The sequence below is a fragment of the Peromyscus eremicus genome, chromosome X (assembly GCF_949786415.1).
Source record: "Peromyscus eremicus chromosome X, PerEre_H2_v1, whole genome shotgun sequence".
In the NCBI taxonomy this organism is placed as follows: Eukaryota; Metazoa; Chordata; class Mammalia; order Rodentia; family Cricetidae; genus Peromyscus; species Peromyscus eremicus.
The window spans coordinates 16126831-16152671 of NC_081439.1; the positions used below are offsets into that span (position 1 = coordinate 16126831).

The 25841-nt window shown below is 46.6% G+C and overlaps 1 protein-coding gene across 1 annotated transcript in view; it reads left to right on the top strand.

Annotated features, from left to right (window-relative positions):
• The window catches only part of Fgd1 (FYVE, RhoGEF and PH domain containing 1), a 44091-nt gene that overhangs the window by 11868 nt on the left and 6382 nt on the right, over window positions 1–25841 (top strand). The window contains exons 2-12 of the mRNA XM_059250430.1: window positions 8326–8499; window positions 9038–9215; window positions 9342–9786; window positions 11194–11283; window positions 11961–12109; window positions 14786–14942; window positions 15031–15169; window positions 21353–21411; window positions 21556–21702; window positions 22089–22181; window positions 22332–22411. Of these exons, the coding sequence (XP_059106413.1) occupies window positions 8326–8499; window positions 9038–9215; window positions 9342–9786; window positions 11194–11283; window positions 11961–12109; window positions 14786–14942; window positions 15031–15169; window positions 21353–21411; window positions 21556–21702; window positions 22089–22181; window positions 22332–22411 (1711 nt within the window). The remainder of the gene's footprint in view (window positions 1–8325; window positions 8500–9037; window positions 9216–9341; window positions 9787–11193; window positions 11284–11960; window positions 12110–14785; window positions 14943–15030; window positions 15170–21352; window positions 21412–21555; window positions 21703–22088; window positions 22182–22331; window positions 22412–25841) is intronic.

A 25841-nucleotide genomic window follows, 5' to 3' on the forward strand; every position in this document is an offset into this window, starting at 1 on the left:
CATTTACTGACAGGCCATCTGCTTTATAACGGGTTTCTGTAGAACTCGCCTCCCTTACACACTATCCCTCACTTGGAAGAAAGCTCTTCTATTCTACCCAAATTCTTCCTTTTACAGAGGAACCTTAAAAACAACAAAAACAAGGAGGTAGAAGCAGGAAGATCAGGAGTTCGAGTTTGTTCTCGTTTAAGTTTCAGGCCAGCCTGGGCTACATGAGACCCTGTTTCAAAAACAAATAAACGAAAAGTTGAAGGAGGACAGCAATATACAACTGTAAACCAAGTGTTTGGGAGGCTGAGGCAGGGGAATTATCATGAGTTTGAGGTCAGTCTAGGGTACCAAATGAGTTCTATTTTTTTGTTTGTTTTGTTTTTTGTTTTTTCGAGACAGGGTTTCTCTGTGTAGCTTTGGAGCCTGTCCTGGAACTCACTTGGTAGCCCAGGCTGGCCTCGAACTCACAGAGATCCACCTGTCTCTGCCTCCCGAGTGCTGGGACTAAAGGCGTGCGCCACCACCGCCCAGCCCAAATGAGTTCTAATCCAGCCTGGGCTATATTAATGAGACCCTGTCTCATAAAAACAAACCAAAACTAAGAATCAAAGAGACCTTTTACCGAAACCTGTTTTGCAGGAGGGTGCAGTCCTTGGGAAGCTCCTTGCTTGGCAGACAGCTCCCGCTTTCTGAAAGTATCTTTGCACTCCCGAAATTACCCCATTTTATACAGTCCCCTTACGGTCAGGAGACTCGTAGACTTCTGAGAAGGAACTGCTGGACTCCCCTTGGGCTTGTTGCTGTAAAGAACACATTTCACAGAGCTGTGTGCTTGCATTTTTCCGAGGGGACGTCTGCTAGACCAAGCATGGTCTGGATGCGGTGCTACCCTGAAGGTGGCCCAAGACAGTGGAGCTGGAGCCCATTCATGTTCGGGGGTGGCGGCAAGGGTTGGGGCAGCTATGCCTTCAGCCTCTCCTTTCTCCCTCCAGCTGGGACTCTACCTTCTCCTGCAGGCCTGGTTGCCCGAAGAGTGCTTTCCTTTTTGTTACTGCTCTGTCTCCTCCACTCCCTCTGTTCTCTTTCTCTGCCCAGCTCCGACCTCAGAAATTCCAGCTGTCCCCAGGCAGCACCTCTTAGCTGGGAAAGACAAAATTTGGGGAGCTATTAAGAGGAGTTTGCATCATCTCTGAGGAGCCCCAACTGCTGGGGCCATCTATTACTCTCCCTAGTTCTCACCAGTTTCTCAGAAGGGCTGCACACACGCATTGTCCCCAGTTTGCATATGGGAAAATGAGTCCAGAGCTGTGGAGCTGTTCGTCCCAGGTTATCAGAGAGTTAACAGCCAAGGCCCAGTCTGCAGCTCTAATGGTTGTCTTGAGATTAAGCCAAGGCTACAGCTGGGAGAAGGGAGACAGGATGCTGCTGGCCAGGGAAGGAGGGAGAGTTGGCAGCTGAACTTTCCAGAAAGAGATGCGGGAGACGCAGGGTCAGGTTCCAGTGAGAATGGGCCAGAGGAGGAGTCTTTGTCTTCAAATTCAGCTAGAAGGTAGACCTGCTCTGCCATATAAACGCAGAAACATGTCCTAAGGGCACCTGCCAAACAGGCACATGCCAAAATCAAAACCAATATTTGGAATATTTTGCTATTTTTTTCTGTTCTTTGCAGATTTCATACAATGTGTTTTGATCCTACTCATCCCTCTTCCCTGACTCCTCCCAGAGCCACCCCCTTCCCTATCCACCCAGCTTTCTGTCCTTTTTGATTAACCCCATCAAATCCAATTTGTGCTTCCCATATATTCGATCTGTGGCCTTCCACTGGAGTATGGTTGATCTACCAGTGACTACAGTCTAAAAGAAATCAGTCTCTCCCTTTCCTAGCAGCTATCCAGCTCATCACTGCCCAGCTCATCTCTGGCTCTTAAAATATTTTTGCCCCGTCTTTTACAATGATCCCTGAGCCTTCCATCTATCTATCCATCCATCTCATTTAAGGCTGAACACTGCACACTGTCTTGTTCTATGCACCTTGACTAGTTGTGGGTCTCTGTGTTAATCACCATCTATTAAAAACAGAAGCTTTGGCCAGGCCGTGGTGGCGCACGCCTTTAATCCCAGCACTCGGGAGGCAGAGCCAGGCGGATCTCTGTGAGTTCGAGGCCAGCCTGGTCTACAGAGTGAGTTCCAGGAAAGGCGCAAAGCTACACAGAGAAACCTTGTCTCAAAAAACCAAAAAAAAAAAAAACCAAAAAACAAACAACAACAAAAAAAAAAAAACAGAAGCTTTGACAGGGTGGTGGTAACTTACACCTTTAATCCCAACACTTGGGAGGCAGAGGGAAGTGGATCTCTCTGAGTTCAAGGCCAGTCTGGTTTACAGAGCAAGGTCCAGGACAGCTGGGGCTGTAACACAAAGTAACCCTGTCTCAAATATATATATATATTTCTCTGATGAGGGTTGATAGGTACAGTAATCTGTGGGTACATTGACAAGGATTTAGGAATCAGTTTAATATCATGTCCAATTATTCCCTCCTATGCCCTACAGTTCCATCCCCAATCCTAATTTAACCCTTCATCTTCCATTATTCCCCTTTAACCCTTTATATCACTGAGTTCTGTCTCCCTTTGAAAGCCCCCTGCCCTGGCCTCTTATTAATTTCCTGACCACCACAGATATTCCAAGAGAAACACAGATCTGAAGATTCAAAGCTAACACTCAGAAGTAAGAGAAAGCATTTGGTGTTTGTCTTTTGGGTTCTGGGTTATCTTACTCAGAATGTTTATTTCTAGCTCCGTTCATTTACTCATGATTTTCACTTTTCTTAACAACATTCCATTGTGTAAATATACTACATTTTCTTTTTTTTTTTTTTTTTGTTTTTGGTTTTTTTTTGGTTTTTTTGTTTTTTTTTTAAATTTTTATTTTGCAATACAATTAAGTTCTACATACAGGCACAGATTCCCTTGTTCTCCCCCCTCCCGCCCCCCTCACCTTCTTTATTCATTCATCAGTTGATGGACATCTAGGCAGCTTCCATTTCCTGGCTGTTGTGAATAGAGCAGCAATGAGCATGGATGAGCAAGTGTCTCTACAGTAAGATATAGAATCCTTTGGGTATATGTCTGAGAGTGATGTAGCTGTATCGTATGGTTGATCTGTTTCTAGGTTTTTGAGGAACCTCCACAAGGATTTCCATAATGGCCTCACCAGTTTGCTCTCCGACCATCAGTGAATCAGTATTCCCCTTTCCCCACACTCATGCCAGCAGATAAGGATCCAGTTTCACTCTTCTACATGCATCTGTCCAGTTTGACTCTTCTGTCTTTTCTCCAGTGTGTATTGTTGGCCTCTTTGTCAAAAATTCAGGTATCTATAGGAGTGTGGGCTTTTATGTGAGTTCTCAATGCCAGTACCATCCTGTTGTTATTACTATACTTTTGTTGTATAACTTGAAGGGTAAGGGTCAATATTGCTATTTCTTGAGCTGGATCTCAATGGTAAAGCTCTTTGCTAGTGTGTGCTAGGTTACAAACACACACACACACACACACACACACACACACACACACACACACACACGTATATGCATGCACCAAAAAAACAAAAACTAAAAAACAAACAAACAACAAAAAAAAACCCCAAAATCATTGCCCTTATAGCCAGTTGAGGGCCTAGGGGTTGTAGAGGTAAAGTAAGAGTGTATACCCCACTTTCGCAGCTGAGCTTGGGAGTATGCGGGCAACTCCTAGGATGCTCAGGGTATATGCTTCCTGTCATTGCTAAGAGATAGGGTAGTACAGTAGTGGTTGTGTAGTGTATGTTGTGCTGAGCACACTGCACACCGATAGGATACATGGGGTGGCTCTGTGGTTCTCTCTGGGTCTTAGATGGCTGTACATAGTTGGCAGATGGTGTATGGGGTATTGTAAGATTTATGATGACTTTCTGTGTGAGTGAGAAAAAGTGGGGGCTCTGGTAGAAGCAGAGGTGGAAGGAACAGCACTGGTAGAGCCTTAATGGGGGCTTGGATGTGGGTATATGTGTGTTAGCCAATGTTGTCAATTATCAACCATAAGAAAAGTAGTCTGGAGAAAACCAATTTAGGATCTAGGTGGGTGGGATGGATGGGGAAGTGGGAAACACTGTGGTTTTCAGAAAGGAGGAAGTGGGTCCTTCTCTAGCAGCTCCCCTGAGGGCAGGAATGAGATTTTCTCAGTCTCTGCTCGGAGTCTAGCAGCTGTAAAATACAGTTAGTTAGCTTACTTAACCAAACTGAGGGAAGCCAGAGAGTTCAACAGGGCCATGAAAGCCACAGAGATCTAGTGAAGATGGGTAGAAGAGAGTTATGGGAAATTCTGCCAGTAGGTTGTGAAGAAGATGCCACCAAGAAAGAACACGTCTGGGACAAAGCCTACTAAGGGAAAATAGGAGAAACTGAGAAGGAGGAGTCTACAGAAGGAGGAGACAGGGATCTTGAATCTTTTTGCCTTCAGTAGGACCTCACCTTGGCCATACCCAGACTCCGGAACTGAAACCCTGCTGTCCTGTGGAAGGGTTAGGGGTATCCCTTTCAGTAGCCACACTGCTTTTCTATAATACTAGGGTCCTCTCATGTCCCCTGTGGCTTTGGAGAGCACGGTTAGGAAAAGAACCCAGACCAGAAGCAGTCTTCCTGAAAGTCAGCTATTACCTTGTTGTGGGACCTTGAGCTAGTCACCATGTCTTTCTTTGTCTTCATCTCTGCACAAGAAATTGGACATACAATCTCTGCCTCCCTCATCTGGGACTCCAGGGTATCCCTGAGTCTGAATTTCATCTAGCTGTCTATTCTATAGGACTGCTTACAAGGAGGCACAGAATGGAGAGGCAGCCCCTGTAGCTCCCGTGTGAGGGTCGGTTGGATAATGAGAGGAGAGAATGGGTCAGGGCAGAGCCATGGAGAATGATAGGCCACCCCACTCTGAGAAGCAGCAGAGGACATAAGGGCAGAAGCCCCACAAGAGCCCTGCTGCCCACCTGCTGGCCTGGCGGGAAGGGCTTGCCCAGGGCAGCTCACCTGCTTTGAGGTGTTAAGATCCGGGAAGCAGATGGAGAGCCCTTGGGCCCCTGGCACCTGTGTCTGTCTGTGGAGGTCTTTGTGGCAGTGTTGTCGAACTTTTCTTTGGGCTGTCAGCTCACAAATAACAACATGGAGACTTATTAATTATGAAAGCTTGGGCTTTACTTAGGCTCTTTCCAACTAGCTCTTAGAACTTAATTAACCCATTTTAATCTACATTCTGCCATGTGCCTCTTTACCTTTCCTCAAGATGGCATGTCTGACTTCTTCAGAGTTTGCCTGGTGTCTCCTGTGTGCCTAGATTCATCTCCCCTTCCTCTCTCCCCCCAGAAGTCCCATCTATTTTCTCCTGCCTAGCTATTGGCCGTTCAGTTCTTTGCTAAACCCATCAGAAGGCGCCTTTCACACAGTGTGATCATACAGCCCACTGTAACATGGCCGTGTATTTGGCTTTGTGCAGTAGCTCTGGCCATCATCATCGCTTTCTCTGGCCATGTGTCTTGGCAACTGTGTCTACACTTGTGCCACCCTCCAGGTGATTCATCCTCCTCAACCCTGTGCCCAGAGAGAGGACAGGGCAGGGCCAAGCAAGATGTGCTGAGCTGGGCAGGATAAGCCGCTCTACTGGGCCAGAGGTGAGGAGAAGAACACCCTTTCTATAGGCACAGCCTGGGCCCTGCCTGCTCAGGTGGGAAGGCACAGGAGGAAACTTCACCCAAAGCCAGGGACAAGGTAGAAAAAACCCACTGGGACCAGGATCTAGAACACGTGTTCCTTCAGGCTGGGAAGGTTCCATGACTACCTAGCCAGTCTGTAGCTGGGATAAGGTCAGGAGCTCAGGGAAGCTGCTGTAGAATCCCTCGGTTCCCTCCAACAACTAAGAGACCTAAAATCCCCTGCGACTCTGTCTGCATGTGTGACCTTATAAGGGAGGGTATGGATGTCTCAGTGTGTGAAGACAGCATGTGACACTTTGTTTAGAGCAGGAAGAAACAAGTGTCCTGTGTTTTGTGACTATATTTGTGTATATCCCTGAGCTAAGACCCTCAGATACCATGGACATGTTTGTTGCAAGAATGTGACCTATGCCGGGTGGTGGTGGCGGCGGCGCACGCCTTTAGTCCCAGCACTCGGGAGGCAGAACCAGGAGGATCTCTGTGAGTTTGAGGCCACCCTGGGCTACAGAGTGAGTTCCAGGACAGGCTCCAACGCTACACAGAGAAACTCTGTCTCAAAAAACAAACAAACAAACAAAAACCAAAAAAAAAAAAAAGAATGTGACCTAGTAAATTATGAAATGTATCTGATTTGTGTCCATGTTTCTGGGTATGTAGTGGCTTATGACCTTATTCTGTTTTGATGTGGTGTGTAGCTTTTTTCTGACCTGGTATAATGGATCCTATGTGGTTATGATATTTGTTTGTAACTATGTTTGTAGGTATTCAAAGACATGTTAATGATATATTTGAAACTGCATGATCCTGTAATGTAATGTACCTTTGTAACTTGGTGAAACTGTGCTCGAGTAATATAGAGTGCTATATAAAGTTATATGACCGCATGTGGTTAAGTGATTTGGTGTAAGACCATAGGACTGCCATTGTGTCTTCATTATATGTCTTTGTGACTGTGCTTGACCTTATTATTAATGATTCCATAAGGCTGTGTGGTCATATATGGAATTGTAGCTGCTAGTCTATGAAATTGTGTATGTATGCCCAGGCTTTCAGGAGGGTGAGGACATGTGTTTGGATGTTCTGCTTCAGCTTCCCAAGTGCTGAGCTCATAGGCATGTACTACTGTGCCTGGTGCTCCAGGAGCTCTTGACTAGTACTCACTCCTTGTCCTCACACCTGATTGCATGCATCTCTCCTACACAGGGCTTTTCATGACTCCCTTCATTACAGAAAAGATGAGAAGCTCTTCGTTCTGGCACCCAAGACTTTACCATTCATCTCTAGCCCTGCCTGACTTCTCTGTTATCTCGGAGGCAACCGCCACAGCCTCCTACCCAGCTACAACCACACAAATCCTGTACTCTTTCATTTGGGACATGTGAAGTGTGTGTGTGTGTGTGGGGGGGGGGTCCATCATTGTTCCCCAAGCCTAAATCTTCCCTTGTAAGTGTGATCATCATATCCTCTAGGGCCCCAAACTAGGGTTTAGGGGTCCTTATGCTAAGGAAGGAGAAAGTAAGAAAAGGATTCCTCCTTTTCAGAATTTGCTACTTGCTGCTTTAAAGCCGTTCTTGTACCTGCATTCTGGATACTGGTGGGGGGCGTGGGGGGAGGGGAGGTGGATGTGGAAGTAGAGGAAGGTAAAAAAATTGGTAAGACCCTGAGATTTTAAGAAGCAAAATGTTTGCTTATGAAATATAGTTTCACCAGTGTGTGTGTGTGTGTGTGTGTGTGTGTGTGTGTGTGTGTGTGTGTATGCAATGGGATTGGAACCCAGGCCTTATAAATGCTAAGCAAGTGTTCTATCACTGAGCTAACTCCCTAGTTCCCAATTTCATCATTTTAAAGACACTTGGCTCTACAAAACTGTAGACAAGAAAGTTCAGATATTCTCGGGGCTTTAAGAAATGGGATGAAGAAGACAAGAATGGTAGTTTATGCCTATGATTCTGGCACTTGCGAAGCTAAAGCAAGATTGTCATGAGTTTGAGTCCAGCCTGGGCTACACAGTGAGACTCTGTCTCAAAAACAAACAAAATAGCCAGGCAGTGGTGGCCCACGCCTTTAATCCCAGCACTCGGGAGGCAGAGGCAGGTGGATCTCTGTGAGTTCGAGGCCAGCCTGGGCTACAGAGTGAGTCCCAGGATAGGCTCCAAAACTACACAGAGAAACCCTGTCTCGAAAAATCAAAACCAAACAAAAACAAAAACGAAAAAACAAAATAAAATAATTAATAGAATGAAGACTGGCTATATAAACAAGAGATATAGGCACAGACACAAACTTTTGGATATTTACTTCTCCTAACCCAGTCAAATTCCTGAGTTTGGTGTAAGTCCTTAATTATCTACAGACATGCATGGAGTCAATATGCCGATCACAGAGAATAATTATTTCTTGATGAAAATAGCCAGTCTCCACTTTGGGCTTGGTTCTCTGTCTAAAGCCTGGAAGAAGGGCTTCCTGGCAAAACTGTGGCCAGTGAAGGGCTCAGAGGAGCCTAGCCCTAGATACCTGCTAAGATATGCTACTTCCTATTTTCCCTTAGGGTAAAATCAGTCACTTCATGACCAGTTTCTCTCTTTCTACAGGACTGCACCAGGGAAACCGGATCCTGGTTAAAAGTTTGTCCCTTGATCCTGGCCAGAGTCTTGAGCCTCATCCAGAAGGCCCCCAACGACTCCGTTCAGATCCAGGCCCTCCCACTGAAACCCCCGGCCCACGTCCTTCACCACTGAAGCGGGCACCAGGCCCAAAGCCACAGGGTAAGTGCTTCCATTAAGAGCAGAGAAATGTACCAGAGAGGTGTACGAAAGGAAAGGAGAAATTAAAGGTGGCAGAAGAATAGGGAAGTGCCCTTATCTCAAGGGGCAGTGAGTGATACCTATCTGATGGCCAGAAAGGTGTTGCCTGTGGCTTACATATCCTCCTGGGATTTCACCTCAGTCCTGCTCTGTGCCTACCTCAGGTTAAAAAAAAAAAGCGATGGTGGCAGCACCTGCCACTACTCCCAGCATTCAGAAGGTTGAGACAGGATCGCTGTTTTGAGTTTAAGGTCAGTCGGGGCTATGTTTTTAGTGCCATTAGTACCAGGCAAGCTGGGCTGTATAACAAGACTGTCTCAAAAGAGGGATGTAGCTCGATGGAAAAGTGTTTACCTGGCATGCACAAGGTCATGAGTTTGATCTCTAGCACAGAAGAGAAAATTCTGGGGTCTGTGAAATTAGGTCTAGCCTGGCTATGATAACCACGTCTACAACCAGTTCAGTGATAGCTCCCTTTCTTCCCCATCCACCATTGCAGTTCCCCCAAAGCCCAGCTACTTGCAGATGTCCCGGATGCTTCCTCCACCTGAGCCCATTCCTCCACCACCATCGCGCCCTCTGCCTGCAGACCCTAGAGTGGCCAAGGGTCTTGCCCCCCGAGCTGAGGCCAGCCCCAGTTCCGCAGCAGTGTCGTCATTGATTGAGAAGTTTGAAAGGTGAGTCTGATCCCTAGAGGACCCTGGGAGGGAAGGGTGGATCTGGGGCAGGAAGGGAGAGTTGTAGGAGAGGCCTCTTGGTCAAGCTCATACCCTGCCTCCATGTGTGTCCATCACCCACCTCAGAGAGCCTGTGATTGTCGCCTCGGATAGGCCAGCCCCTGGCCCCTGCCCAGTTCCCCCAGAGCCAGCCATGTTGCCACAGCCACCCCCGCAGCCAACAGTGTCCCAGCTCCCTGAGGGAGAGGCTTCACGCTGCCTGTTCCTGCTGGCTCCTGGGCCCCGGGATGGTGAGAAGGTACCTAACCGGGACAGCGGCATTGACAGCATCAGCTCGCCATCCAACAGTGAAGAGACCTGCTTCGTCAGTGATGACGGGCCCCCCAGCCACAGCCTGTGTCCTGGGCCTCCTGCCCTGGCTAGTATGCCGGTTGCTTTGGCCGACCCCCACCGGCCTGGCTCCCAGGAGGTTGACAGTGACCTGGAAGAGGAAGACGAGGAAGAGGAAGAGGAGGAAGAGAAGGAAAGAGAAATTCCAGTGCCCCCACTGGAGAGACAGGAGTCTGTGGAGGTACTGACCTATGTTACCCAAGAGGGAGGACCATGCAGAGAAAGAAGAGCCAGGCATTTGTGCTTGGTTCTTCCCCCAGCCTGGTATTTCTCAAAACAGGGCATTGCTTCCATTTCGTCTACTTAGCACTCCTGGTTTCCCAGTCTCCCAGATGACTGTGACCACCAAGGTGGCCATGCCGCATTCTAAATGCCTGTTAGGAAGGTGGTTTCACTTTCATCAGAGAACCACTAATGGACCTCAGGTTTTTTGTGACCCCGTAGCTGTGTGACACTGGGGATGTCTCTTTCCATGCCTCACCACAGGCCTCAGTTTCCTTGTTTGTATGACAGAAACTCTCTCATGCTGGAGAGACTTCTCAGCAACTGGAGGAGGGGCAGAGAGCCAGAGCCCCAGTGGGGCCTGGAGCCCTCGGTGGTTAGGATCACTTCCCATGCCCTGTCTACCTAATGTTTCTTCACAAGGTGTCCTTGCACTCAAGTAAGGTCTCAGCCAGAATAGCTACCTGCTTGGCCAGAACCAAGCTCGTGTGGGGCCAGGGAGTGCTGAGATGGAGCGACACTCAGCAAGTGTGGAGCCGCAAACCAAGTGAGCCGACAGGCGTAATCTTAGCCATTTTTATATTTCTGTGCCTTTCTCACACCCCACATACTCAGCAAGCCTTTGCTGACAGGGAGCTCAATGAGGAAAGAAATAGCTGATATTTAGAGACTGTAATCTGCAGTCTGTTCTGTTTTTATTTATAGGAAATCTTTTAGGATTGGGAGTGCGGCTTAGTGTAGAGCATTTGCCCAGCATGCATGAGGCCCCAAGTTTAATCCCCAACATTGCAATAATTAAATTAAAATAAATGAAATTGTCTCCATTACAAATGGACATAGGCTCTGTTACTATCTGTCTTTATAATGGGACTCTTAAATACAGAAATAATTAGACAACTCATGCATGCAAGTGAATGATAGACTAGGATTTGAACCCAGGAAGTCGGACTTCCTAGTTCTCATGTTTAACCACCAGACTATGCTCAATGAGTAGAGAAAGCAGAGGAGTGGGTATATGAGTGTCTGCATGAGGGAGTTCATGTCTTCAGAATTACGACTGACTGGGAGCCAAGGATGAAGCTCCAGGAAACTTTATGAATCAGATTGGGGTTATCTCAGGGTGGCACTAAGGTCAGAGCATCATGTGCCCTCTCTGGGGAGCCAGGCATGATGACATTGCCTGGAGTCCAGCTACTGGGGAAACTGATGTAGGAGGGTCATTTCAGTCCAAGAGTTTGAGGGTACCCTGAGATACACAACAATACCTGATAAGAGAATGGGAAGGATGAAGGGGGGAGAAAAAATGGATAGAAGGAGCCGGGGTTAGGGTGGAGATGATGTTTCAAGGGTCACTTCTCCTTTCCAGCTGACTGTGCAACAGAAGGTGTTCCATATTGCCAATGAGCTCCTACAAACCGAGAAGGCCTATGTTTCCAGGCTTCATCTCCTGGATCAGGTAAATGGCCCCTCTGGGGTCCCAGGGTCCTAGGATGTGGTAGGTAGGTTCCACAGAGGAAATGATAGAGCCTGAGCTTAACTCTACCATTAAGAGCAGAATCCAGAAGTGGTAAGGTCTCTGGCTGACCTTGAAGCCAATTCTGATTGTGTTTACAAGTTTAATCCTCACTCCTAACTCTTAACAGATGTGTACCAGTCCTATGATTGTGACCCTGACACTGCTCACTCTTCCCCACATCTTGAATTTAGCCCTCCTCATGGACCTCATTCTGACTCGTGACTCTCTTCTTGACCCTGTATCCACTAGAATCCCTGAGGGTGGGGATCTTTTGTTTTCTCTGTTCCATCCTAGCCTTCAGAACAGTACTTTACACAGTAGACACTCATAAATATTTGTTAAAATAAAGGGATCTAATTCCAGCTTTCTCTCTGAACCTGGATTGGCCTCTGATCTTGCTCCAGGTCCTAACTTGGCATTGTTTCAGTTCCTAACTCCAGGTCCTAATCCTGGTGACCCACAGTTCTCTCCGTTCCCACTCTCCTCAGTCTCAAGACCAGGACTGATCTCAGCAATGCGCAGAGCTGCCCACAAATACTGCCCTTACCTGCAGGCTGCCCCTTTCCCAGCTGAGCTCTAGTCTCAGTTGGGCTGAGCACGCCTGCCTTGCTCCACAGGTGTTCTGTGCCCGGCTGCTGGAAGAAGCTCGGAACCGCAGTTCCTTCCCTGCTGATGTTGTCCACGGCATCTTCTCTAACATCTGCTCCATCTACTGCTTCCACCAGCAGTTCCTGCTGCCTGAGCTAGAGAAGCGCATGGAGGAATGGTGAGGGACTCCAGAGCCAGACTCGGGCTGCTTATTCTGGCATCAACTTGTATGCTAAGCCCAGATGTATACATGGGATTTCATTCCTGGGCTGGGGATGTAGCTCAGTAGCAGAATTCTTGCATAGAATTTGAAAGGCCCTGGAGTCCATCCCTGGCATCATGAAAATAAGTTCATCTTTTTTTTTTGGGGGGGGGGGTGGTATGGGGGTGTGTTTCTATACAGGGTTTCTCTGTGTGTAGTCCTGGCTGTCCTGGCACTCAGTCTGTAGCCCAGGCTGGCCTCAAACTCAGAGATCTGCCTGCCTCTGCCTCCCAAGTGCTAGGATTAAAGGCATGTGCCACCACCACCTGTTGAAAATAAGTTCATTCTTACCTGCCTTCTTTTCTGCAAAAAAAGGCGCCATGTTTGCCTTCTAGGTCATCACAATCTAATGTGGAACATAGACCAGGACCTAGAATGCTCCAACGGAATAGCAGAGTCCTCTAGAGTATGAGAAGACTCGTGAGATGGCTCCATTGGTAGAGGTGCTTGCTGCTGGCAAGCTGAGTCCAATCCCTGGAACCCACAGAAAGCTGAGTCCAATCCCTGGAACCCACAGAAAGCTGAGTCCAATCCCTGGAACCCACAGAAAGATGGAAGGAAAGAAATGGCTCCAGAAAGTTGTCCTTTGACACCCACACATGCTGAGTGTGCCCACATTCCCCCCACTCTCTGTCTGTCACACACACATGCACACACACATACACACACCACATACCCACTCATCATCATCATCAAATTTAAGACAAAAAAAAAGAGTGTTGAGATTTAGCTGTTACAGTATTGTATGCCTATAATCCCAGCTCTATAGAGTCTGTGGCAGATCAATGAATTTGAGGCCAGCCTAGGCTACATAGTGAGACTCCATCTCAAAAACAAAACAAAAAAACAACAACAACAACAAAAACAGCAAAAAGAGTGAGTTTAAGAGCTAAAATGAGCCATGTATGGTGGCGTAAGCCCTTAAGTCCCAGCACTTGGGGAGATAGAAGCAGGTGGATCTCTGAGTTCAAGGCCAGCCTGGTCAATAAAGTGAGTTCCAGGACAGCCAGGGCTACACAGAGAAACCCTGTCTTGAAAAAACAAATAAATAAAAAGAGCTAAAATGGCTAGGTTCAACTTTTGCCTCTGCTGCTTGCTAAATTTAAGCAAGTTTCTTAAGGTGCTATGCTTTGGCTTCTTCATCTTTATTCATTTTTTTGTTTTTGTTTTTGTTTTTGTTTTTATCGAGACAGGGTTTTTCTGTGTAGCTTTAGAGCCTGTCCTGGAACTCACATTGTAGACTAGGCTGGCCTCGAACTCAGAGATCCGCCTGCCTCTGCCTCCCCAGTGCTGGGATTAAAGGCGTGCACCACCACTGCCTTGCACATGCTAGGCAAGTGAGCTATACTCAAGCCTTCCTTGTCTTTAAAATAGGGATGATAATAATGGTAGTAAACCTTGTAGGATTATTTTAAGAATTAAATGTGTTAATACATGTTCAGAGATTACCAAAATTTCTGGCATGTAAGTGTTTGAAGATTGTGAGCTGCTGTTCTTTTGTTCTGTTTTGAGACAGGGTCTCACTATGTAGATCAGGCTGGCCTAGATCTCACAAAATCGCCCTGCCTCTGTCTCCCAAGTGCTAGTATCAAAGGTGTGCACCACCATGTCTGGCCTGAGCTGGTGTTCTTGTCAGTGCCATGGTAAAGGTGAGAATGGGAGACTGGGGATGCAGACAAGTGGCCGAAGCCTAGCCTAAGAGCAAGAGAGTGATTCAAGGAGGTGCGAATGCCCAAGAGCAGGGCAGGGTTAGGGACTGACTGGCCTTCAGCTTCTCCTCTTCCAATCTATAGTGTCTGCACCACCTGCTTGAATGGTCTTCCCAAACAACAACCAAACTACCTGCTTAAAATTGTCTCCATGTTCCCTACACTCACAGGATAAAGTGGGCCTCTCTCTTTTTTTTTTTTTTAAGATTTATTTATTTAGTATACAGTGTTCTGCCTGCATGTATCCCTTCAGGCCAGAAGAGGGCACCAGATCCCATTACAGATGGTTGTGGGCAGCCATGTGGTTGCTGGGAATTGAACTCAGGACCTCTGGAAGAACAGCCAGTGCTCTTAACCTCTGAGCCATCTCTCCAGCCCCCCTCTCTCTTATAAAGCTGTGGCTGCAGAGGGCTAGCATAAAGCCCAGTTCCCATATCTCCCTTACCATCCTGTGACCTGAAATCCACTTGGTCTCTCACATCACACTGTGGCCAAGAAGAGTTCAGCAAAACCTGGTTACTTTTCCTACCCTACAAGGCAGTAAAGTTCTCAGGGCTTGACTGGGTATGGCTCAGCACCATGTCCCTGGCACTACGCAGCTCAAGACTGGCATAAATCAATGATCAGTGTATGAATGGCCCTTACAGTATTGGCAAGAGTGGGTGTTCCAGGGTGGTATAGTTTCTGGTGCTTAAGCAGGGCAGTTGGGCCGGGTGTTACCCAGGCTGCAGCCAAGAATCAAGCTGAGTCTCTCAGCTTCCTTGGCCTGTCATATAAGCAGCATTTCCAAAGAAGTAAGCCAGTTGAAAAATGGCTTTCTTCCTGAGGCTGGAGACTTGTGGGAGGATCGGCGGGACCATGTCAGCCCCTGCTTCTACTCTAGGGACCGCTATCCACGCATTGGTGACATCCTTCAGAAGTTGGCACCTTTTCTCAAGATGTATGGCGAGTATGTGAAAAACTTTGACCGGGCTGTAGAGCTGGTCAACACATGGACAGAGCGCTCTACCCAGTTTAAAGGCATCATCCATGAAGTGCAGGTGAGAGCTGAAACTGGATGAAACACGCTGCAGCAGGGACCTGGGGGAGGTCTTGTAGTGGACCTGAGCTTTTCCGTTTCTGTTGTAGAAGGAGGAAGCCTGTGGCAACCTGACCTTGCAGCACCACATGCTGGAGCCTGTGCAGCGGATCCCCCGCTATGAGCTTCTTCTCAAGGACTATCTGTTAAAGCTGCCTCACGGCTCCCCGGACAGCAAGGATGCCCAGAGTGAGTGTGCGCCCCTAGGCCTTCCCTACTTTCCCCATACTGGTAGCTCTAGGCCAGCCATCTGAGGCAGGACTCCACATTTCATTCACAGGGTTGGCCTTCCAACGTTGTGTAATTAAAATCTCAGAATAGAATCTCTAAACTGAAGGACCTACATTGAGGCTCTGTGGTGAGATTTCAGGATGAACCTCCCAGTTCATTACTCTACCTTATTTCCTAGAAAGAACCCAGTTAGGAACTTCTGGCTGGAACTATACAGTCTAAGGGGCATGCCCAGTATGATCCTCTCAGGAGGCCATGCATTTCTTAGGCTGAACTCAATAGTCATCTCTGGACGAGGTTGTATTGAAGTGCAAAATGAAAGGGAGCTTAAATCTCCAGGGCCAAGCCCGTGTCACGAATTCTCCATATAGTCAGACTTCTGATTTTCCATCCTCCAGAGTTAGAGCTCCACTCGAGGCCTACTGGCCATTCCCAAGAATGAGCCTCCCTAAAGAATTTCAAGCCTGACCGGAAGCCCGATAATTGCCTTTCTAGTACTGAGTGTTCCAGACTTCGTGTCCCCATGTTTTGTGCCTCTCAGGTTTGGATCTCCAGGTCTCCATTCACTGAACCACTAGAAAAGCATTCTGTTTAGATTCCTTCCATATTCACCCCATGTACAGGGCCAGAGCCCAGTTAGAACTCTGGAGTCCAGCCCATTTGCTCTTCCTTAAGTCCATACTTCCATCTCTTCATCGTTAACAAAGCAGCTAAGTGTTTGTGCACTGTTCTAGGCACAGGGAGCTGAGCCAAATAAATGAGGTCCTTGACTCAGGGAGACCCAATAAACCAATGTGACAGGTACACAGCAAAGAATCTGCCCGGTGCTCAGCGTGACTTGGAGAAGTAGAGGAGAGTGATGTAACAGCACCTAGGCAGTCTACTTTAAATGGGTCACTTCTATGCAGGGAAGATGGCTGAACCAAAACCTGAATAACGAGAAAGATGCCACGGGCCAAAGGGAGGGGAATGTTCCAGGCAGCTTCAGTAGCAAATGTAGAGTTCCCAATGGTTCCCAAAGCAGGGGGAGATGGGCAAGCTGGTAGAGGTAGGTGTCTCTCTATGACAACAAGAAGGCCAGCGTGACCTGAGCATGACAGGGGAGGGCAGAATGATAGAAGAGAGGTTGGTGGAGCAAAGCTTTGGAGGCTGAGATGAGGTGATTGATTTATTCTGAGTGCAGTGGATAGTCATAGGAAGGTCATGGTTAGGATTAAGAGTAGAAGAAGGAGCCAGGAAATCTATAAAAAGGGCTTTGCAATGCTCTTGAGTGACAGCAGCTGGTTTGGATGAAGATAGTAGCAGCAGAAGTGATGAGAAGTGGTTCCATTCAGTGTATATTCTATTTGGAAGTGGCTGAAAAGTCTAGGATACCATGGATAGAGAGATAGCTCTGTGGTTAAGAGCGTATACCGCCTTATATACCCAAGTTTAGTTTCCAGCACCCACACCCAAGCAGCTGACAAGCACTGGTAACTCTAGCGCCAGTGGGATCAGATGCCCTCTTCTGGACATCATGGGCACTTCCGTACACACGTGCACACACAATGAAAACATAAATCATTTTAAAAAAGAATGATGGTTCTTGCTGGGTGTGGTGATGCAGCTGGGAGGCAGAGGCAGGAGGCTCGTGAGTTTGAGGCCAACTTAGGCTGCGTCATGAGAGCTGTTTGAATGATAGTTCTTGAGATGGGCTGCTCAGTGAGCTGTCAGGTCAGACAGATGAGTCTAGAATTCCAGGGAGGGATTTGACTGTCATTAGTCCACGGTTTAGTATCCAAAGCCATGGTACAAGTGGGCTTGCCAAAGGGAGTGGAAGATAAATTGAAGGGAAAATGGGAGGCTGAGCTTCAAAGCTCAGGAAGGTGGGATCAGCAAAGGAGATGAAGAAGCAGGCAGAAGGGGCCAGGGAAACAGAAAGTGTGCACGTCACAGGGATGGGGAGCGAACGGTTGGGTCCTATGCTATGCACACTTCCCGAACCCTTTACTGCGGGCACTTCGCTACCCAGCCTGGACCTCTGAGTAGAGCTAGACCTCTAGAAAGTTTGGTAACTAAGCTCCACAAACAGCTGCATACTAAGTACCGTGTCCTTCTCCCAAATAAGAGTACCACTGAGGTGCCATAGTAAGCCATAAATCCTCAACTTCAGGGCTGGAGAGATGGCTTAGTGGTTAAAAGAGCACTGACTGCTCTTCCAGAGGACCTGGGTTCAATTCCCAGCAACTACATGGCAGCTCATAACAGTCTGTAACTCCAAGATCTGACACCCTCACTCAGACATACATGCAGACAAAACACCAATGCACATAAAATAAAAATAAATTATTTAAAAAAAATCCTAATCCTCAAGAAAGTGTTTTCCAGCTGGGCAGTGATGGTGCACACCTTTAATTCCAGCACCCAGGAGGCAGGTGTTGTGAGTTCAAGACCAGCTTGGTCTACAAAGTGAGTTCCAGGACAGCCAGAGCTGTTACACAGAGAAACTCTGTCTCAAAAAACAAAAGAACAAAAACAAAACAAAACAAACAAACAAAAAGTGCCTTCTAGGCCAGGTACTGTGGTGGCACATGTTTGAAATCTTAGCTACTCTGGAGGCCAAGGCAGGGGAATTGACTACCTGGGCTACAAGGTAAATCCAAAGCCAACCTGGAGAGCTAAAATTTAGTAAGGAAAAAAGTAGGGGCAGGCATGTACTTAGCCATGGAGCACTAGCCTAGCATGTGTGAGGCCCCAGGTTAAATCTCCAGTAATTCCAATAAAAAAAAAAACCCTAAACCCAGCTGGATGGGGTGGCACACACTTTTAGTCCCAGCACTTGGAGGCAGAGGTAGGTGGGTACAAGGCCAGCCTGGGCTACAGAGTGAATTCCAGGACAGCCACACTGAGAAAACCTTGTCTTGAAAACAAAAACACCCCCAAACCAAACCAAACAATACAACATAAAACCATGTGTGTTTTCCAGTAAACCTCAGCTTCATTTTTCTCACGATATTGTTGCCTACCTCATAGAATTGATTTGAAGTGCTAAATCGAGTTAAAATTGTGGGCACAGTACCTGGCACATGGCAAAGACTCAATAAACATTAGCTATTTTTTTTTTCTGGAGCTGAGGACCGAACCCAGGGCCTTGTGCTTGCTAAGCAAGCACTCTACCACTGAGCTAAATCCCCACCCGCTTCGTTAGCTATTTTTGATGGTTAATGTCATCCATACTGCATTAGCCACCAGGATGAGTTTATTGACTTCAGTTTCCTGTTCTGTACAGCCTCAATCTTATCTGAGTCTCTAGAACAAATCTCAATGTTCTCTATATTGACTGCAAATGTGAGCCCTCCCCCAACACACACACACACACACACACACACACACACACACACACACACACACACACACGCTTCGTATGATGGCTTTTGGAGCTGTTTTAAGTGAGGACCTCTGACTGAGAGCCAGCTAAGATTTGTCCACTGTGCTGCTCCCCAGCTCTCTATATTTTATGTTTCAAAGTAAAATCCATAAGCTGAGCCCCACTGAGTCGTCTTTCTGGTTCTGCTGATTGACTCCCCTACTTTTATGTCCCAGACTAAACTCGAGAACCTGGACTCAATGCCCAAACTGTCTGCTTGGGACTGCTGCCCTCAACTACCTACTTACACTAAGCCCAAGACTGAACTTCGAGACTGAGACCCCAGGCTTCCAAGCCCAGCCTAGGCCCCACTAAAGCTTCGAACTTCAGACTAACATCCCCACAACCAACTGTACACATGTACAACAGAGACTGTACACATGGGATTCCTGGTTAGGTTGATCTGTTTCCTGCATGGTACATCACTAGACAGGTCCTGATAGCAAACACAGCCTCCAGTCTGAGCCCAGCCACGTATCAGGCCTAGGTTTACGTGCCCCTAACTTGCCAGTCTTATTGTCCCTTTGGGTTCTACTGGGGTACGAAAGATGCAGCATATGTAGGAGAAAAAGCAGCTCTCATGGCACCTGCCACCTTCCAGTTAGATAACGACCTCTCTGAGTCTTGGTTTTGTCCTCAGCTGAATGGGGCATAGTACCACCTGTCTTCTGAGGTTCTTTCTCTTGGAGGAGCTAAGTTATACTAAGCATCTGTTTGGAATCCCTGAGGAAGGCAGTGGGAACTCGGCCCTGTCCTAGGAAGCTTCTGGTGTACTGGGGGATTCAGATACAGTGAGTGATGAGCACAGTATGACTAGTGAGACAGAGGGGCAAGGACAGTGTCCTAACTCATCCTTGGAACTTAGAGAAGGCTGCTAGACACAGTGAGCTGAATCCAGAAGACTGGCAGTTGGCCAGATGAAGCAAGACAGGACATGTTTAGGGAGGTGCATGTGGAGGAAGCCTCGGCGGTCAATAGAAGCCAGTAACTAAGGGCTTTGAATGCTAGACAAAAGGGCCGGGTCTTTGCTCTGCTGGCACAGAGTGAAACATTGGCAGATTTAAGCAGAGGGGAAACAGTAAACTGTGTGCAAGAAAGCGCCTTCTGGCTGCCAGAGTTAAGGAAGAGTTGGAGGAAGGCCCAGCACCTGAAAGGCATATGGAGACCTGAGCTGGAGCAGTGGCCACAGATCTGCTTGAGTACCAGAATGCGCTCATCTTAGGAAACAGGTTTTGGCTTGCCATCCATGTGGACATGTGCTTCTCCAGTCCAGGCATAAATTCTGAGTAGGGAATCCACTGTGTAGAGTGAGCGCCATGAAGCTACAGCCAGACTGTAAGCAGAGGCAGGGTTTGTTTAATATGTGGAGGCTTATGGAAATTCATTTCATTTTTTTCATAACACCTGGTCATGGTAGGAAATATGGAAATTACAGAAAAAAAGACAGAAATAGGGGACTAAGAAGCCACCCGTGACCTGAGCCCCATGATGAATGTTTAGGCATACATTCTTTTCAGATGTATGTATTTTCAAGAATTAGATCATTTTGTAGTATTCAAGTTTGTATCCTTTTCTTAAAACATTTTAAGAATGTTTTAAGCATTTCACATATTAGTAAAAACCTTACATAAGTATTACTGGGAAAGACTGATATCCCATTATATGAGTGTGTTGTAAATTATGTAACTGAGTGCCTATGGTTGGACATTCAGGTATTGTTAAAACACCACTGCAGTGAAAATGTATTTGTGCATAGAACATGTGCCTGTAATCAGAATCAGGAAGACAAACAATAGAATCTCTTCCTTCTTCCCTTACTGGTGCGCTAGAATTGAACGTAGGGCCTCTGACATACAAGGCACGTGCTCTACATCAAGCCACATTCCTAACTCCTTTGTTTTACTGCTGCTGCTGCTGCCTTATCTTTATCATCATCGTCTTTGCGCGCGCGCGCTCATTCGTGTTTGAGATAGGGTCTTATGTATCGTAGGCTTACCTCAAACTTGCTCTGTTCCTAAGGATGACCTTGAATTTCCGATCCTACTACCTCTCCCTCCTGAGTGCTAGGATTATAGGCATATACCATCACACCCTGTTTATGTGATGCTAGGGATGGACCCCAGGGCCTTCACATGCTAGGCAGACTCTCCATCAACTGAGCTGCATCCCCAGCCCTCTTGATTTTTAATCTTTTGTTGCTGTGGTTGTTTTGGTTTGGTTTGAGATCACCCAGGGGAATATGGCAAGATTCTGTCTGAAAACAAAATCAAAACCAAAAACACCAAGCAAACAAAACAAACAAGAACTATCCATAGTCCCAATAGCCAGAAACAACTGTCTAAACACGACCAGGTTTCCTGCCAGTTAAGGGTCATAATCATTTTGCCAAGCTTACGTCTTTTTCAGCTTTTTTTTCCTTTTTTTCTTTTTTCTTTTTTGTTTTTTTATTCCGGAGCTGAGGACCGAACCCAGGGCCTTGTGCTTGCTAGGCAAGCGCTCTACCACTGAGCTTAATCCCCAACCCCCAAGCTTACGTCTTATTGGCTGCCAACTATCCCACATTTCTGCTACTGTGATGTTAGTCTGGACAGTTTCTGATTTGAAATGATGTGACCATGAACATCTTTTGAGACTGGCATTTGCTGGGAAGGGTCGAGATATTCATGGAGGAGAGAAGTCCCCCAGAGCTTCCTCTCTGCCCAACTCCCATCTGATCACACTTCTCTGTGCCATAGAGTCTTTGGAGCTGATAGCCACAGCCGCAGAGCACTCTAATGCTGCCATCCGAAAAATGGTAAGTGGCCCTTCTAGCCCTGCCCTTCCTTGGCCATCCTCTGTGGTACTCTGTCCTGGGATGGGGAGGGCGGGAGCTTGTGACTTAATGACACCCAAGGGGAGGTGTTGCTCACCCCAAGCTTTACCTTTTGCTCACTGCCAGGAACGAATGCACAAGCTGCTGAAGGTCTATGAGCTGCTAGGGGGTGAGGAGGACATAGTCAGTCCCACCAAAGAGCTCATAAAAGAAGGCCATATCCTTAAGCTGTCAGCAAAGAATGGGACCACTCAAGATCGATACCTCATATTAGTAAGTGCCAGGTGTGGGCTTGTGGGTGGGCATGTCCTCCCTTAATACACAGATGACCTGGTAGTCATTCAAGAGTAGACCTCTAGCCAGCTGTCCTTTCTTCCGTTGTATTTTCACTATGTGAGCTAGAATTTTTTTTTCCCGCTTTTTGGATTATGTAACTGCAATTTAGATGTGACTTGGCCAAGGTTCCAAGTCCACTAGGAAGTGACTCCCATGACATTTCTTTGTAACATCCTTTTTCTTTCCTCATTATTGCTGTATCCAATTTGAAATCTTTCCTCCATTTATTGCCTTAGATCCTTAGCAGTTGTACGAGGGTTGGGGGGGGACTCACCAGCCACACTAAGCCCCTGCACATGCATCCCAAATCTTTTCCTTCCTAGTTCAACGACCGCCTCCTCTACTGCGTGCCCAGGCTGCGGCTCCTTGGCCAGAAGTTTAGCGTGCGGGCACGCATTGATGTAGATGGCATGGAGGTGAGCACCATGAAATGAGAAGTGGAAATGTGGGTGGGGCGTTGGCATTGGGAAGAACATGTCTACTTTGACCCCAGTCTGTGTGTGTGTATGTGCAGGGCCCTGTGGAGCTCTGTAGGCTTCACCATGACCCTTCCCTCTTCCATTCAGCTAAAGGAGAGCTCCAACCTCAACATGCCTCGGACCTTCCTGGTGTCAGGAAAGCAGCGTTCTCTGGAACTCCAGGCCAGGTACCTCACTTTTTACTTCAGATATGCTGACACATTCCAGGCCTAGAGATCTTTCCAGAGAGAGAGTGAACACCTTTCCCCAAAGATGTGGACTTGCTCTTCAGCTGTGTGTGTGTGTGGGATCCTGAAGACTACACACTTAGACGCATGGTATGGGAAAAGGTGGCACTTCTGTCAAGAAAGCGTTTGGTGAATGAACAAGCAGCATAGAATGGGTTACTTAACCCTGTCATGAATGACAGAATTGCAAATGGCTTTCACCACACCTGGCTACCATCAGCCCATTTTAAAGCTGAAGAAATTGAAGCACCTTGCTCTAGATCTAGCTAGCAAGGATCAGAGCTGAAATTGGAGCGTAGGCCACCTCAGCTTGTCACATGGGCTCCTAACCACTGTCCATACTGCTTTCGGACAGGTGACAGTGTGTAACAAGGTTGTGATCAGAGCTGGAGGGTGAATGCACATCAGTACATGGCCCTTCTCTGATAGGCTACGTGGAAGTGAGAGGTGACTGATGATTGCATGGAGGGAGAAGGGAGAAGGGTAAAGAAACAGAGTAGTTGGGCCTTGAAGTTCCTTGAACCTCCCTGAGGCCTGCAGTGGGGGAAGCAGGAAGGAGCAACACACTCCCCAAGACAGAAAACAGGACCATCTAGGAAAGGGACGCACCACAGAGACATGGTATCTGCCTAGAGTTCGGGGGCATCAGAATAATGCTGGGTACAGAGGGTCCTACCAAGCAGTGTTTCCTTTCCTCCTAGTCTCAACAGGATGACATGGAGAGGTTACATGTAATCATGTTTACTGTCTGTAATTAGCCCAGGTTGGCCTTGAACTCAATCCTCCTGGCTTAGTCTCTGTAGTGCTCAGATTACTGGTGTGAGCCACATACCAAGTTTCTTAAAACTTTTTGTTGTTTTGTTTTTTCGTGACAGGATTTCTCTGTAGCCTTGGCTGTTCTGGAACTCACTTTGTAGACCAGGCTGGCTTCGAACTCACAGAGATCCGCCTGCCTCTGCCTCCTGAGTGCTGGAATTAAAAGCGTGTGCTGCCACTACCTGGCTCTTAAAACTTTTGAAGGGTTTATTTTATTGTAATTACTTTAAAATGGTGTGTGTGTGTGCAGGGGGATGTGATGGTGAATGCAGGTGACTCTGGAGTCTTTAAGAAGCATCAGGTCCACTGGAACTGACAGGTGTAAACTCAGGACATGGGTGCTAAGACCTGAACTTGGGTTCTCTGCAAGAGCAGTACACACTGAGCCATCTCCAGCCAACTAATTTTTTTTCTTGAGATAGGGTTTTACTATGTGTAAGCTGGCAGGCTTGCTTATGTAGACCAGGCTGGCCTCAAACTCACAGAGATCCACTTGCCTCTGCCTCCAGAGTGCTGAGATTAAAAGTATGCACTACCATACCTGGTTCCATTAATTATTTAAGTTAGTTGATTGTTGTATTTATTAACAATTTTAAATGTTTATGGGTGTTTTGCCTGTGTGTATGTCTGGCAATATGTGTATGCCTGGTGCCTGAGGAGTCCAGAAGATGGTGTCAGATACCCTGGAACTGGAGTTACATATGGTTGTGAAGTAGGTACAGGGAATTGGGTCCTCTAGAAGAACAGCAAGTGCTCTTAACTGCTGAGCCATCTCTCCAGCCACTTAGAATTTTTTTAAATGAAAAATTTCAGCCCGGTGTGGTGGCTTCTGCCTATAATCCCACCACTTGAGAGGCTGAGGCAGGGAGATTGCCAGAAGTTCAAGGCAAGACTGGGATACAATGTGAGACTTTGTCTGGAAAAAAATGAGACTGAGGATTGATTTCAAATATACAAAGAATAGTACAATAAGCACCCATATTCTTAAGACATAGCTTATCTGGTTCTCATCTTGGAATCAGCTGAGAGCTTTTAAAAAAAATACTGATGCCTGGGTTCCATCCCCAAAGATTCTGATTTGTTTGGTCTGCGTGTATTCTGAACAACGCTCCTCAGGTGATTTGATGTGTGTACCATGACCTAGAACCACTGATTTAAGAGCCCATAACTAGGGATAGGAACAGAGAACTTATTAGCATGCATAAGGACCTGGGTTCCATCCTCAGAATCTCTCCCCTTCCACATACAGAAGACAGTTATTGACACTTTACCAGATAGATCCTTTTTGGTTTGGTTTGGTACCATCCTTGGAACTCCTGAGTTCAAATGGTCCTCCAAATGGGTCTAACAAATAAGAACCTCATCCTTATACACTTTATGTATTGGCCACAAATTCCACCATAATTCTTAAAAACCCAAAGCAAAATGTGTTCACTGTCAAGAAATTACAAGTTGAAAACTATAAAAAAGGAATCTTTATATGGATATAGTCAGAATAAACCCCTCTATGCTGGAGTGACAGATATTTAGCACGATTTCTAGCTTTTGTGTGGATACTGGGACCTGATGCATAGCAAGCACTTTACCCACTGAGCCATGTTCCTAGTCCTTGCTGCCACCTTTTATTATGCACATTTTCCAAAATACAGAAAAGTTCAGAGAATCACAGCGAACACTAGTAAACTCACCATTTAGTTGACAAGGGTTAAGATGGTACTGTATTTAGCTTCTCAATATCTATCCTTTTAGCCACCCACCAATCCAATGGCTTTCATTTTTTATTGGCGTATGTCAATTGTACATAGTTATAAGTTTCATAAAGACCCTTTTGTTTTTTGAGACAGAGTTTCTCTGTGTAGCCCTGGTTGTCCTGGAACTCACTCTGTAGACCAGGCTGGCCTTGAACTCAAGAGATCTGCCTGCCTCTGCCTCCCAAGTGCTGGAATTAATGAGTCACCACATCTGGCAAGACATTTTCATACAAGTATGAATATCCTGTACTTTGACCATACTTTCCATTCAGACCCTCCCTTTGCTTTTTCCCATCCTTCCCCCCAACAGTCTTGCTTTTTCTACTTTGATGTCATATATATAAATGATTTTATGTATAGTAAGATCTAGACTCCACAAATGAGATAAAACACGTATTTTTTTTTTGCATCTGCATTATTTCACTTAATGATCTGTAGTTGCATCCATTTTCTGGCAAATGACATAATTTTATTCCTATGGAATAAAAACTCCATAATACCCCTCGCCCCACCCCACCCCCACACACTCATTCACGCGTACACATTTTCTTATCTACTTGTCAGTTGACACAACTCAGAGCAGATTTCATAATGGCTGTTGGGAATAGTGCTATAATAAACACAGATGGGCATATATGTAGTATATACCTAGGAGCTGGGTCAATATCTGAAATATCACCATACCCGATTTCAACTTATACTACAGAGCCATAATTAATAACACGGTGCTAACACAAAAACAGACATGTAGATTGATGGAATAGAATATAGGACCTAGAAAAAAAAACACACACAGCTATACC